At 42.3% G+C, this 14747-nt stretch overlaps 1 protein-coding gene across 1 annotated transcript in view; it reads right to left on the bottom strand.

Moving 5' to 3' along the window:
• DNAH9 (dynein axonemal heavy chain 9) overlaps positions 1–14747 on the bottom strand; it is a 372401-nt gene that overhangs the window by 104278 nt on the left and 253376 nt on the right. Inside the window, exon 50 of the mRNA XM_031003344.3 lies at positions 9731–10156. Coding sequence (XP_030859204.3) covers positions 9731–10156 — 426 coding nt within the window. The remainder of the gene's footprint in view (positions 1–9730; positions 10157–14747) is intronic.

Raw genomic sequence — 14747 nt, 5'->3', positions numbered from 1 at the left:
CCCACAAGAGAAAGCAGGAAAGATCCAAAATTGACACCCTAACATCACAATTAAAAGAACTAGAAAAGCAAGAGCAAACACATTCAAAAGCTAGCAGAAGGCAAGAAATAACTAAAGTCAGATCAGAACTGAAGGAAATAGAGACACAAAAAACCCTTCAAAAAATTAATGAATCCAGGAGCTGGTTTTTTGAAAGGATCAACAAAATTGATAGACCACTAGCAAGACTAATAAAGAAAAAAAGAGAGAAGAATCAAATAGATGCAATAAAAAATGATAAAGGGGATATCATCACCGATCCCACAGAAATACAAACTATCAGAGAATATTACAAACACCTCTACGCAAATAAACTAGAAAATCTAGAAGAAATGGATACATTCCTTGACACATACACTCTCCCAAGACTAAACCAGGAAGAAGTTGAATCTCTGAATAGACCAATAACAGGAGCTGAAATTGTGGCAATAATCAATAGCTTATCAACCAAAAAGAGTCCAGGACCAGATGGATTCACAGCCGAATTCTACCAGAGGCACAAGGAGGAACTGGTACCATTCCTTATGAAACTATTCCAATCAATAGAAAAAGAGGGAATCCTCCCTAACTCATTTTATGAGGCCAGCATCATCCTGATACCAAAGTCGGGCAGAGACACAACCAAAAAAGAGAATTTTAGACCAATATCCTTGATGAACATTGATGCAAAAATCCTCAATAAAATACTGGCAAACCGAATCCAGCAGCACATCAAAAAGCTTATCCACCATGATAAAGTGGGCTTCATCCCTGGGATGCAAGGCTGGTTCAATATACACAAATCAATAAATGTAATCCAGCATATAAACAGAACCAAAGACAAAAACCACATGATTATCTCAAAAGATGCAGAAAAGGCCTTTGACAAAATTCAACAACGCTTTATGCTAAAAACTCAATAAATTAGGTATTGATGGGACGTATCTCAAAATAATAACAGCTATCTATGACAAATCCACAGCCAATATCATACTGAATGGGCAAAAACTGGAAGCATTCCCTTTGAAAACTGGCACAAGACAGGGATGCCCTCTCTCACCACTCCTATTCAACATAGTGTTGGAAGTTCTGGCCAGGGCAGTTAGGCAGGAGAAGGAAATAAAGGGTATTCGATTAGGAAAAGAGGAAGTCAAATTGTCCCTGTTCGCAGACGACATGATTGTATATCTAGAAAACCCCATTGTTTCAGCCCAAAATCTCCTTAAGCTGATAAGCAACTTCAGCAAAGTCTCAGGATACAAAATCAATGTACAAAAATCACAAGCATTCTTATACACCAATAACAGACAAACAGAGAGCCAAATCATGAGTGAACTCCCAGTCACAACTGCTTCAAAGAGAATAAAATACCTAGGAATCCAACTTACAAGGGACATGAAGGACCTCTTCAAGGAGAACTACAAACCACTGCTCAATGAAATAAAAGAGGATACAAACAAATGGAAGAACATTCCATGCTCATGGGTAAGAAGAATCAATATCGTGAAAATGGCCATACTGCCCAAGGTAATTTATAGATTCAATGCCATCCCCATCAAGCTACCAATGACTTTCTTCACAGAATTGGAAAAAACTACTTTAAAGTTCATATGGAACCAAAAAAGAGCCCACATCGCCAAGTCAATCCTAAGCCAAAAGAACAAAGCCGGAGGCATCACGCTACCTGACTTCAAACTATACTACAAGGCTACAGAACCAAAACAGCATGGTACTGGTACCAAAACAGAGATATAGATCAATGGAACAGAACAGAGCCCTCAGAAATAACGCCGCATATCTACAACTATCTGATCTTTGACAAACCTGAGAAAAACAAGCAATGGGGAAGGGATTCCCTATTTAATAAATGGTGCTGGGAAAACTGGCTAGGAATATGTAGAAAGCTGAAACTGGATCCCTTCCTTACACCTCATACAAAAATCAATTCAAGATGGATTAAAGACTTAAACGTTAGACCTAAAACCATAAAAACCCTAGAAGAAAACCTAGGCATTACCATTCAGGACATAGGCATGGGCAAGGACTTCATGTCTAAAACACCAAAAGCAATGGCAACAAAAGCCAAAATTGACAAATGGGATGTAATTAAACTAAAGAGCTTCTGCACAGCAAAAGAAACTACCATCAGAGTGAACAGGCAACCTACAACATGGGAGAAAATTTTCACAACCTACTCATCTGACAAAGGGCTAATATCCAGAATCTACAATGAACTCAAACAAACTTACAAGAAAAAAACAAACAACCCCATCAAAAAGTGGGCGAAGGACATGAACAGACACTTCTCAAAAGAAGACATTTATGCAGCCAAAAAACACATGAAAAAATGCTCACCATCACTGGCCATCAGATAAATGAAAATCAAAACCACAATGAGATACCATCTCACACCAGTTAGAATGGCAATCATTAAAAAGTCAGGAAACAACAGGTGCTGGAGAGGATGTGGAGAAATAGGAACACTTTTACACTGTTGGTGGGACTGTAAACTAGTTCAACCATTGTGGAAGTCAGTGTGGCGATTCCTCAGGGATCTAGAACTAGAAATACCATTTGACCCAGCCATCCCATTACTGGGTATATACCCAAAGGACTATAAATCATGCTGCTATAAAGACACATGCACACGTATGTTTATTGCGGCACTATTCACAATAGCAAAGACTTGGAACCAACCCAAATGTCCAACAATGATAGACTGGATTAAGAAAATGTGGCACATATACACCATGGAATACTATGCAGCCATAAAAAATGATGAGTTCATGTCCTTTGTAGGGACATGGATGAAATCGGAAGTCATCATTCTCAGTAAACTATCGCAAGAACAAAAACCAAACACCGCATATTCTCACTCATAGGTGGGAATTGAACAATGAGAACACATGGACACAGGAAGGGGAACATCACACTCTGGGGACTGTTGTGGGGTGGGGGGAGGGAGGAGGGATAGCATTGGGAGGTATACCTAATGCTAGATGAGGAGTTAGTGGGTGCAGCGCACCAGCATGGCACATGTATACATATGTAACTAACGTGCACATTGTACACATGTACCCTAAAACTTAAAGTATTAAAAAAAAAAAAAAGAATGACAGCTAAGCACATCAATGTAAAGTTTCAGACACCAAGAACCAAAAGGAAAAGATTAGAAGACTTCAAGGAAACGGGGGAAACTGTGCATCCACAAAGGAACAAGACATTGACTGTCCACAAGACTTCTCACCAGACAAAAGCATAAAACATTCAGTGTTCTGGCAGGGCGCGGTGGCTCACCCCTGTAATCCCAGCACTTTGAGAGGCCGAGACGGGCAGATCACCTGAGGTCGGGAGTTCGAGACCAGCCTGACTAACACGGAAAAACCTCATCTCTACTGAAAATACAAAATTAGCCGGGCATGGTGGCACATGCCTGTAATCCCAGCACTCGGAAGACTGAGGCAGGAGAATCGCTTGAACCCGGAAGGCAGAGGTTGCAGTGAGCAGAGATTGTGCCATTGCACTCCAGCCTGGGCAAGAAGAGTGAAACTGTCTCAAAAAAAAAACAACAAACAACAAAAAACAAAACACAAAGCAACAACAACAAATTCAGTGTTCTGTGCACAAAAAGTTAGCAACTCAGAATTCAATACTTTGCAAAACTGTTAGTTCAGTTTACGAATAAAACGAAGACATTTCTAGACAATAACAATGCAGAAAATTTACCTCTTCCTTAACATTTCTGAGAACGTTCTTTGAGAATGAGCCATAGCAGAATAAGAGAGAGAAAGGTTGTGGCAGCAAAGAAGGACAAACAAAGAATACTTAATTGTAAATGGAAAGTTTAGAAATAATGGATGTTATGCAAAAGGAACTAATGCAAGAGAAAGAGACAAGAAAGGAAAGTAGAAACTCTGGGGAGTGGGGGTGAAGAGACTGTGTAAAACAAGAGAATGTAATTCTAGATCTGTTATGAACAATATAGACACGTTCACAGAATAGAAATGGAATTATTGCTTTTTTAACTTTGCAGATCAGTCTATGGACAGAGCATGGGTCACTTAATTTTGTTTACAGAAGAGAATGTATTTTCAGTTTTGGTGATTACAAAGCAAAAGTAATGATAAGCAGTAATAACAAAAGTTGGGAAGTAGAAGGAAGGGAGCTGAAGGCAGGGGTAAGAGTGTCATCTTATGCTATGGTTTGGATGTCTGTCTCCTCCAAATCTCAGGTTGAAATGCAATTCCCAGTGTTGGAAGTGGTGCCTGGTGGGAGGTGATTGGATCATGGAGGCGGGTCTTTCATGAATGGTTTCACATCATTCCCTTGCTGGTAAATGAGTTCTTGATCAGTTAGTTCAGAGGAGATCTGGTTGTTTAAAAGAGTGTGGGACCTCCCTCTTCTCTCTCTTGCTCCCGCTCTTGCCAAATGACATTCTGGCTCCCCACTGCCTTTGGCCATGATTGCAAGCTTCCTGAGGCCTCGCCAGAAGCCAGCATCATGCTTCTTGTAAAACCTGCAGAACTGTGAGCCGATTAAACTTCTTTTCTTTACAAATTACCCAGCCTCAGGTATTTCTTTACGGTAATGCGAGAATAGACTAACACATCTTGAAAGCTGAGAGCTCCAAGGGAGCTGCCTCTATGTAATAGAACAGGAAATAAAGGTTACATTAACTGTTAGATTGGCACAAAAGTAACTCCATTTTTTTTTTTTATTTTTTGAGATGGAGTCTCGCTCTGTTGCCCAGGCTGGAGTGCAATGGCACGATCTCAGCTCACTGCAACCTCTGCCTTCCAGGTTCAAGCAATTCTTCTGCCTCAGCCTCCCGAGTAGCTGGAATTACAGGTGCCCACCAGCATGCCCAGCTAATTTTGTATTTTTAGTAGAGATGGGATTTCACCATGTGGGCCGAGGTGGTCTCAAACTCCTGAGCTCAGGTGATCCACCTGTCTCAGCCTCCCAAAATGTTGGGATTACAGGCGTGAGCCACCATGCCTGGCTGTAACTGCAGTTTGTGTCATTACTCTTTTTTTTTTTTTTTTTTGAGACGGGGTTTCCCTCTTGCTGCCCATGCTGGAGTGCAATGGCGCAATCTTGGCTCACTGCAACCTCTGCATCCTGGGTTCAAGTGATTCTCCTGCCTCAGCCTCCCAAGTAGCTGAGATTACAGGCGTGTACCACCACGCCGGGTTAATTTTGTATTTTTAGTAGAAATTGGGTTTCACCATTGTTGGTCAGGCTGGTCTCGAACTTCTGACCTCAGGTGATGCAACCACCTCAGCCTCCCAAAGTGCTGAGATTACAGGCATGAGGCACCGTGCCGGCCATTAAAGTAATGGCAAAAACCACAATTACTTTTGTGCTAACCTAATAAAACTGGTTACTGTAACTATATTGGGAAGACATGGAAATGGACAACTTATAGCCTTAGCTAGCTAGCAGAAGGTCAACTGCCTCAATAAGATACATCAAAAAATAGATATCAGCATAACACATGGACAGAAGTCAGAAATTCAAGTGATCAGAAAGTGGGAAGATAATGGAAACTTGTCAGATGAGTCTAGTGTTGAAAAAAATAGAAGTTGGTGGGGATTATGACAAAATGAGCACAACTGTGTGAATGGGAAGCCATTACTTAACTCTAGGGTCAATTAATGACATATGAGAATCTTTTGATTATTTTTAGACTGACCTAAAATAAGATTTTTACGTAAAAGTACCTGCTGTTTTAAATATTGGCAATTAATGAAATCATCTGCAAATAGACTGCGTGGGCCAACTGGAACACAGTTGAGCTGCTAGGTAGCAGGCTCTGATGTGATCTCAAGCACCAGAAACAGATATAAGAATTAAAAGGGATTCTTGTTTCTCATCAGAAGCCTTTCTCTACTATTTGATATTTCACTCTGTGTGTGATTATATGCTCAAGGAAAATGCCTCCCTTGTTCTTACTATTATTTTTATAAATCATAACATTAATATATCTTCACTACAGAACAAAAGAAAATGTAGATTAGACAAAACAGCCATCCAAAATTCATCACCCAGAGATCACTACCACTGTTAATATTTTTGTGTGTTTCCATTCTGTATTAGGCCATTCTTGCATTGCTATAAAGAAATACCTGAGACTGGGTAATTTATAAGAAAAGAGGTTTCATGGCTCATGGTTCTGCAGGCTGTATAGGAAGCATACCCCTGGCATCTTCCTCTGGGGAGGCCTCAGGGAGCTTCTACTCATGGTGGAAGGCAAAGCAGGAGCACATCACATGGCCAGAGCAGGAGCAAGAGGGAGTTGCGGGGGGCAGGTGCCACATACTTTTAAATGACCAGATATCACAAGAACTCACTCACTGTCATAAAGACAGCACCAAACTATAAAGGATTCTCCTGACAACACAAATGCCTCTCACCAGGCTTCATCTCAGGCACTGGGGATTACAATTCAACATGCGATTTGGGCAGGAACAAATATCCAAACTATATAATGTCCTGCATACAGTAATCAAACTGAAATCTGTCTTGAAATATGCTTCCCCCTACTTTCTGTATTCTGAATATAAGATTATTTACTTGGAATTATCCTAAAATCCTCAAAGTAAGACTTGGGTGTGTGTATGTGAGATTGGACTAGGCTGGAAATGGCCCTGCAGCATATAGGAATCTTCTTGCCCTGGGTGGGTCTCCAGGTTAGGGATGGGTGTTAGCCCATCTCCTGTGTTATTAGCAGGGAGTGCCCACATTCCTGGGATGTTGACGGGGATGTGTATAAGTGGAGGATGGAGAGGAGGTTGTTAAAAGCAAGAATACATTTTTTTTTCCAGAAAATATTTTGGCAGAAAAGAAGTGCCTTCCAAAGGTAGCCAAGGAATTTTAAAATACTCTTATTGCTTTCGCAGGTTGAGTGGGCCCATCATGTGAATGTTGGCTACTGAAAAGGTATAAACATTTTGAAAACATTCTCTTTGCACCAACTGTTCCTTTAGTTAAAATAACTTGAGTCAAGAGTCTTTGAAAATGCAGTTCTTGTTATATTTTCTGGAAGAGACTGAAAAATATAAAAATTATCGGGAGATCTTTTCCTCCCAAAAAGCAGGAATATGGGCTGGACATGGTGGCTCATGCCTGTAGTCTGCTTGTAATCCTAGCTCTTTGGAAGGCCAAGGCAAAACGTTCACTTGAGGCCAAGAGTTCAAGACAAGCCTGGGCAACATAGCAAGACCCCTTCTCTAAAAATAAAAAATAAAAATAAATTCAGGAATAGGGATGTGACGGTGTCTTGCATGTGATGTTCTTTGAAGGGAGCAATTGTTATGGTGATTATCATCTATTTTAAGTAAACTAGTCCATGAACATGTGCATTATAAAACAAGCATATTGAGAGGAGGTGAGATGCTTTGCCAAAGTTCTTTTTTTTTTTCTGAGACAGGGTCTTGCTGTGTTGCCCAGGCTGGAGTGCAGTGGCCTGATCTTGGCTTACTGCAAGCTCTGCCTCCCAGGTTCACTTCATTCTCCTGCCTAGCCTCCTAAGTAGCTGGGACTACAGGTGCCCACCACCACGCCCAGCTAATTTTTTTTTTTTTTGTATTTTTAGTAAAGACAGGGTTTCACCATGTTGGCCTGGATGGTCTCGATCTCCCGGCCTCATGATCCTCCTGCCTTGACCTCCCAAAGTGCTGGGATTACAGGCATGAGCGACTGCACCCGGCCCAAAGTATCTTTTTAAATAGAGAGATTGGTCTCAACGATCTTTGACCTAGAGCCTTTTTCCATAGATTTTAATCTAACAATCAATAAACCCATCTCACGTGGCATACGGCATGTCTACAATCCTACCTTTCATAACTTGTAAAATCCTCCTTATCATCATGACAAATTTGTAGCAAGAATCTTATTTGCCTAGAATGCACATACAGAAATTAAAGATCCAGAAAATTTTTTGGATTGAACTTGATCACAGCCGTGATTGAGTCCATGCAAGAGGTTGGATGTGCATGTGGTAGACGGCACATGCTGTCAAATGGGGCAGTAGCGGTTGAGCAATTATAGTCATGCTCACACAGTAGTGGCTGAGCAGTTATAGTCACACTCACAGCGGGGGGCAGCTCCTGCTGCTCCCTTCATCATGGGCTGGGCTCTAGTCTCATGCTTTATACGCATCACATCCTTTAATCCTCATAATAGTCCCATGAAGCAGGTACTATTACTGTGTCTATTCTACTTCAGGAAGCTAAGGTTTGGGCATTTTGGAAACCTTTCTAAAGGTCACACGATCAGTAAATATTACAGCTTGGATTGGAACTAAGGTATGTGGAAGGATGGAGTCTTAGTTGCTATGCTATCTTCCAGGATTCTGATTTCTACCTGTTACTTTGTTAGTATACATTTTTATGGGAAAGGTGAAGTTCAAGCATATGAAAGTAAGTAATTCAAGATCTAAGCTGTTGGAACTTTAAAATATTTTGAGCCTTAAGGTAATGTGATTATAGGTCTCGAGTCACAGGACAGGCAGCTATAACCTAGGCAGTTGTAACCTTTATTTCTCTGATTATAGATTGGCCTTTTTCCTTACCTACACTGTCTTGTAAAACATTGCAAATGACTAAAGGGCACCAGGGAAGACTCCTTCCAGCTTCATTGCTGATCTTTGTTATAGATTAACCTCTCTTTTACCTTTCTCACACAAAGACTCCACATTATCTAAGATGGAAGGTTAAATACACTCTTTTAAATTGGAAAGGAAGTGAAACAAGCTGTACAGAAAACTGTAATTAATTAAATTGTTGTAACTCATAAACCAGCCTATTATAGAAAATTTCTTTGTTTTCTGCCTATATAAGTAACACCTTAACGTTTTACTTTGGAGCACTCACTCTATCTCTTTGGAGTTCATTGCCAGTTTTTCACTTAAATCAACTCTTGAAGCTGGATTCTGGGCTGGGCTCAGTGGCTCATATCTGTAATCCCAGCACTTTGGGAGGCTGAGGTGGGAGGATCACTTGAGCCCAGGAGTTCAAGACCAACCTGGGCAACATAGGGAGACCCTGCCTCTACAGATTAAAAAAAAAAAAATGAATTCTGATCCTTTCAATTATTTCAGGTTGACAAGGAAAATCTCCCAAATAGGTGTGAATCCAAGATCACCATCCCCATCTCCAAATCCTGGGTGAAGCAGACATAATAACAATATCTACATGAGTTTATAAAAGCTAATGACCCTCACAGTTTTATATTTATGGACTAGGGGCCACCCACTAAGTCACAGTGTATAACTTGCTTTAAAGAACTTCCACACAACAATGCAGATAGCTGACACATTTCCACACATCCATCTACTGAAAGTGAGACAGGCAGATAGCTGGCTAGAACTGAAGGGAATAGGTAAAAAGGGTAAGGTGGCTAAAATCCACATTTCCAAGGAGAAAGAGAAAAAGTCTCAAAATTTTAACCTTTTGTTCAGAAAAGGAGAAAACCTTTTAGCACCACAGCTTGTAAACCAGTGGTCCAGTGGAATTGTCTTGTTTGGCCTATACAGTGTTTGAGAAAGAAATGTAAAAAGTTGCCTCTACTGAAAAATGAGATTTTGCATGAAAATGTGGTTTTCCTGCTTCTCTTTAAATACCATAACGTTAGGTGTTAGATGGTGACTGAAGAGAGTTGTTTGTATTGGAGGCGGACTAGCAGGGTGAGGGGCTCTGGGGTCACTCACAGCGATCTTGGTTTTGATGGCAGCCAGCTTCTCCTGGGCAGCTGTGAGGTCCGCGGTGGCTTTGTTCAGTGCCTGGCGCTTGGGTTCCACATCACAGAACACCTCATAAAATCTCACAATATTGATGACCCAGGAGCAGAGGCCTGCAGCCGCATAGGATTTGGTGGCCACAAACTCAGGATTGAACTCGGGGTCTTGCAGATACGGCCTGATGGCTTTGAGGCAGTTCTCGTGAATGTTCTCTTTGTTGAAGTTTATTAGCGAGTCCAGGAAGCCATCCACTTTGGCCATGGTGACCTTAGCAGCCTTCCAGCTCCGGTCCTTGGGCACCCTACCCCTGGGGGCCATCAGTACCATCACCGCAGCGCTGACATTGCTGACAGCCAGAGGCGGAGAGCCAAATGACTTCAGCTCTGTCAGGTTGGTCTGGGAAAAGAGAAGGAGGTCGTTAGGGGAACATGAATGGGCTTTCTTTGTCCTCCGCCACTGAAGGAGTTAGGTTGTGGAGTGATCGGTTTGAAAGGGCTGCTTTGAAGCCTGCAGCAGCCCTCTGAATTTTAAATATCATGACTCATCAAAAGGAAACCAAAGCTACTCCTCAGTGGCTTCAGACTTCTCTGAATGGTTAGCCAAGACTCAGCTATGTTCTTTCAGCACTTTAACTGACTCGCAGTCCATTAGAAACACACAATTATTTCACATTCAACTGAGAAATACAAGGATGCCGACATACTCTGAAATATGCAGCATGCTATGAATAAAAGATAAGGTTATTATAAATTAATTTCCATCTTGGATTGAAGAGAATAGCACTGTAACCCAAGTAATTTTTTTTTCCTTAATTAAACTGCTTTGTTCCACGAGCTTGTTCTAACTACACTTGACTGTCCTGATAGCAAAACAGCATTTTCTGCCAAGAAATAATTCAGACAGAAACAAGGCACAGCCTGTGAGTCAGCTGCTCTGCCTGGTCCTGGGTTTGTCCTTTGCTCAGAGTTTCGCTTGTTCCAGAAAGACACGGCTGAAAGAGTTGATCTTGGCAAATCACTTAAACCTTCCAGAACTTGCCACCTCCATCTGTAAATTGGGGGCAGGAGAACTCGCTACTCTGTACATAAAATGGTGTCATAAATGCGTATGAAGTTGATTTAAGGCCTGCTATGACATTCGGTGAGAAGCCTACAATCAGGTGTAGGGAATTCTAATTTTCTGTTGCTTGGGCATCCATTCTGAATATAGGTTTAACTTTCTCATACCAGAAGCAGGGCTCAGTTACCCTGGGTACAGTTTCCAGTTCTATACCACACCCAAATGACTCAAGCCAGTAGCCAGAGAATTTGGATCTCTCCTAGGCAGGAGCTCCCTGCTTTCCTGACACTTCCTTTAAAGGGACCATTCAGGCATTTGCTGAAAACCTAAAGTGACCCACATCCTACTTTCTTATATATACTTATATATTAACATAAGATATATCTTATATTAAATATGAGAAATATATTTCTTGTATATACTCTCTTTTATATATATATACACATCCTACTTTCTTTTATATATACACACTTTCATATATATATATATATATATGTATATATACACACACACACTTTCTTATATATATCTCTTATATATACTGCCAGTTGCCATGCACTTCTATGCACTTCTTTTTCTCTCTGCCTCACTCTTCATTCCTACCTGTCGTGACCCAGGGACAGAGCACTACCCTCCCAACTCATTGCATTCTCTCTGCTCAGGATCTGTAAGTAAAAATATTTGAATGTGTTTCCTGTTGTGGTGGTATACTGAATTTGCGCCTTCCATCTGAAGAACCAGGGGCTGCTCCAGGCTGGGTTTTCTCCAGGTACTGGGCTGAGCTCCCAGCTCAGAGTGATGGTCAGGCAGGCATAAACTGGACATGGATTGGACAAGAGCCACAAGGGGATCCGCCAACATAAACAAATTTCCCATGTGAGGGACCCCCTGGTCATGGGTCAGACAGCTAAGCATTAGGCTGTCTGCCAGGTGAAAGAAATATCCGTGAAAGGTACATTGCAGACTCCCACGCCCAGCTCCCTATCACTTCCTATTAGGGCAGTGGAGCCCCAATGTAGTTGGAGGCTCTTAAAATGCTGTGAAACCATTTGCTTATGGCGCTAACTTTGTCAGTGGGGGGAAATCTTGATTTCAAAAATTAGATTCTTATGCCAAATTAATTTGAGGTGTTCTTGATCCACAAACAAAGAGAATTATTTCTAGCTCCCAATGGAAGTACTGTGGCAGATGCTCCTTTCATTCTTGCAATGGATTTCACATTTGGTCCCAATACACCTGTGAGGGCAGGGAGGTAGGCAGCACAGGTGTGAGAGGGATACCAGCACACCTGTTGTCACGGCCCCCTGAGGTGACAGAGGGCAAAGTGAGAAAATACAAAGGTAACCAAAGAATGCCATGATTTTAAAACAGCATAAGTTAAGCAATGTACAGAGATGAAAATGAATTTTATAACCCAGATATATCACAGTCGATGTTTCCACGTACAGTAACTCCTTCTCCTTCCAGTCTTTTTCATATTCATATATATCTATAAATTAATCATGACTCTTTTGGTTTTAGTGACAGAAACCCTAGATGAAGTACAGAGGGAGATTTTCTCACTCGAATATCTGGCAAGGGCAGGCATGGAGCTGGCAGTATGATGAGTGGAATCCCATTCTCAATGTTGTCGGCAGAGCTCTGTGGACTTTCTCTTCCTTCCCTGTCTCCCTGTGTGTGGGTTGCTTTTTTACACCCCAGTTTCTTCATGTTGGAAGGCACACGGTCTAACTCTCTGACTGTGGCCCACTTTTTCCTTTTCTCACTAGGCTGTAGCTGTGATCACCTTCTTTCAGTGTATTGACTTGCCAAGCTCATTGCCACCTCAGGTCTCTGCCTGGAACACTTCCTCCTAAGACATTTGCATGGCTGATACCTCTGCATCCACCAAGATCTCAATTCTGGCTGGGCACGGTGGCTCACGCCTGTAATCCCAGTACTTTGGGAGACTGAGAAGGGAGATCACCTAATGTCAGGAGTTCGAGACCAGCCTGGCCAACATGGTGAAAACCCCATCTGTACTAAAAATACAAAGATTAGCTAGGTGTGATGGCAGGCGCCTGTAACCCCAGCTACTCTGAGGCAGGAGGCTGAGGCAGGAGAATCACTTGAACTTGGGAGGTGGAGGTTGCAAGGAGCCAAGATCATGCCATTGCACTCCAGCCTGGGTGACAAGAATGAAACTCCATTTCAAACAACAACAACAACAAAACAACCTCAATTTAAACGACCCCCACCCTGTAAGACTCTACCCACCAACCTCCCCTTCTTAGTCATTTCCCATCCTAGAGCCATGATGGTTTCCTTCAGAGAACCTGAAATGATTCTCAGTTTTTCCTTGTTGACTTACTGTATCCCTCCTCTTCATGAGAGCAGGGACCTCCATTTATCTTGTTAACCATGGAAGCCCCAGTGTCCAGGACAGAAGAAATTATGTAGTAAATGCTTGTCAAAATATGTGTTGAGTGATTGGATGGAAAGAGAAGGGAAAGAGACTTTTTATCCAATGCAAGTCAAAATTTAAAAAATCCCTGGGTAAAGATCTTGTTTGGTTAAGCATGGGCCCTCAAGTCAATTCTCATGGGGCAGGCAGATATAGCAGTGTGGTGCTAATAGAAACACAAGGCTGGAAGAAATTTTTTTTTTTTTTTTTTGAGATGGAGTCTCACACTGTTGCCCAGGCTGGAGTGCAGTGGCATGATCTTGGCTCACTGCAACCTCCACCTCCCGGGTTCAGGCAATTCTCCTGCCTCAGCCTCCCAGATTACAGCTGGGATTACAGGCACCCGCCACCACCCCTGGCTAGTTTTTGTATAGTAGTAGAGACAGGGTTTCATTATGTTGGTCAGGCTGATCTTGAACTCCTGACCTCAAACGATCCACCTGCCTCGGCCTCCCAAAGTGCTGGGCTTACAGGCATGAGCCGCCATGCCTAGCCTGGGAGGAACATTTCTCAGGAGGCAGGAGTTGTTAGGCACAGGCGCTCTGGGCTCCACTCCACTTCTGTCTTAGGACTATTGTTCTAGCTGTGTGGCTGCTCTTCCCCAAAAATCTGCCTGATGCATTTGTTCTTCTCCAAGTTTTTCTCAAACGTCTCCTTCCTAAGAAGGCCTACCACCTCTGCCTCCTCCCACCCATCCTCTCCAGATGCCCAGCCTCATTGCTTCTCCTACTCTACTCCACATTTTTCTTTTTTCCCCACAGCATCTGTCATGCTCTACTACATTATATAAGTCACTTTGAAGTTGTATTTATTGTCTCTTGCCCCTTACTTCTGCTAGAGTATAAGCTTCAGAGAGGCAGGGATCTTCCCTCATGGATGTATCACATGTACCCAGAGCAGTGCCTGGCATAGGAAGAGCACTCAAAAAGTCTTTGTTGAGTGAATAAATGAACGAATCAATATGTGTGCAGTCATCATTGGACAAATATTATTTAGTATGTACTAGGCATTCAGTTTGAGTGACGGGGATATAAGAAAGGCAAAGTCCTTTTGCTCATTCAGGTGGGGGAGACAGGCAACACAGAGATACATCTTTGATATTTTAAATACTGAGAAAAACAAACACAAGGGCTCAGGAGAGAGAATTCTTGGAATGTGATGATGCCACGTTAGTTAGGAAGGTCTCTTTCTCTGGGAAGGCATCTTCAAGAAGCTACATTTCACTGGGATCTCGATGGGAAATGGCCAGCTCTACAGACTGCAGGAAGACTGTTCCAGGCTGCTGAGCAAGCAAGCATAAAGGCCTGTGGCAGAAGCAAGCTTGGCTATGATGTACAGTGGAGAGGACAGTCCAGAGAGTGGTGGAGAGGATGGCTGAGAGGCAGTTGGGGCCAGACCACCAGCGGCTCCGGAGGCCATGGGAAGGAGTATGAGGAGTATGGATTTTACTCTAATTTCACTGGGAAGCCACTGGTGTGTTTTCGG

The sequence above is a fragment of the Gorilla gorilla genome, chromosome 19 (assembly GCF_029281585.2).
Source record: "Gorilla gorilla gorilla isolate KB3781 chromosome 19, NHGRI_mGorGor1-v2.1_pri, whole genome shotgun sequence".
NCBI lineage: Eukaryota > Metazoa > Chordata > Mammalia > Primates > Hominidae > Gorilla > Gorilla gorilla.
The sequence above is the reverse complement of the archived record's forward strand: the minus strand, read 5'-3'. Positions and strand labels throughout refer to the sequence as shown.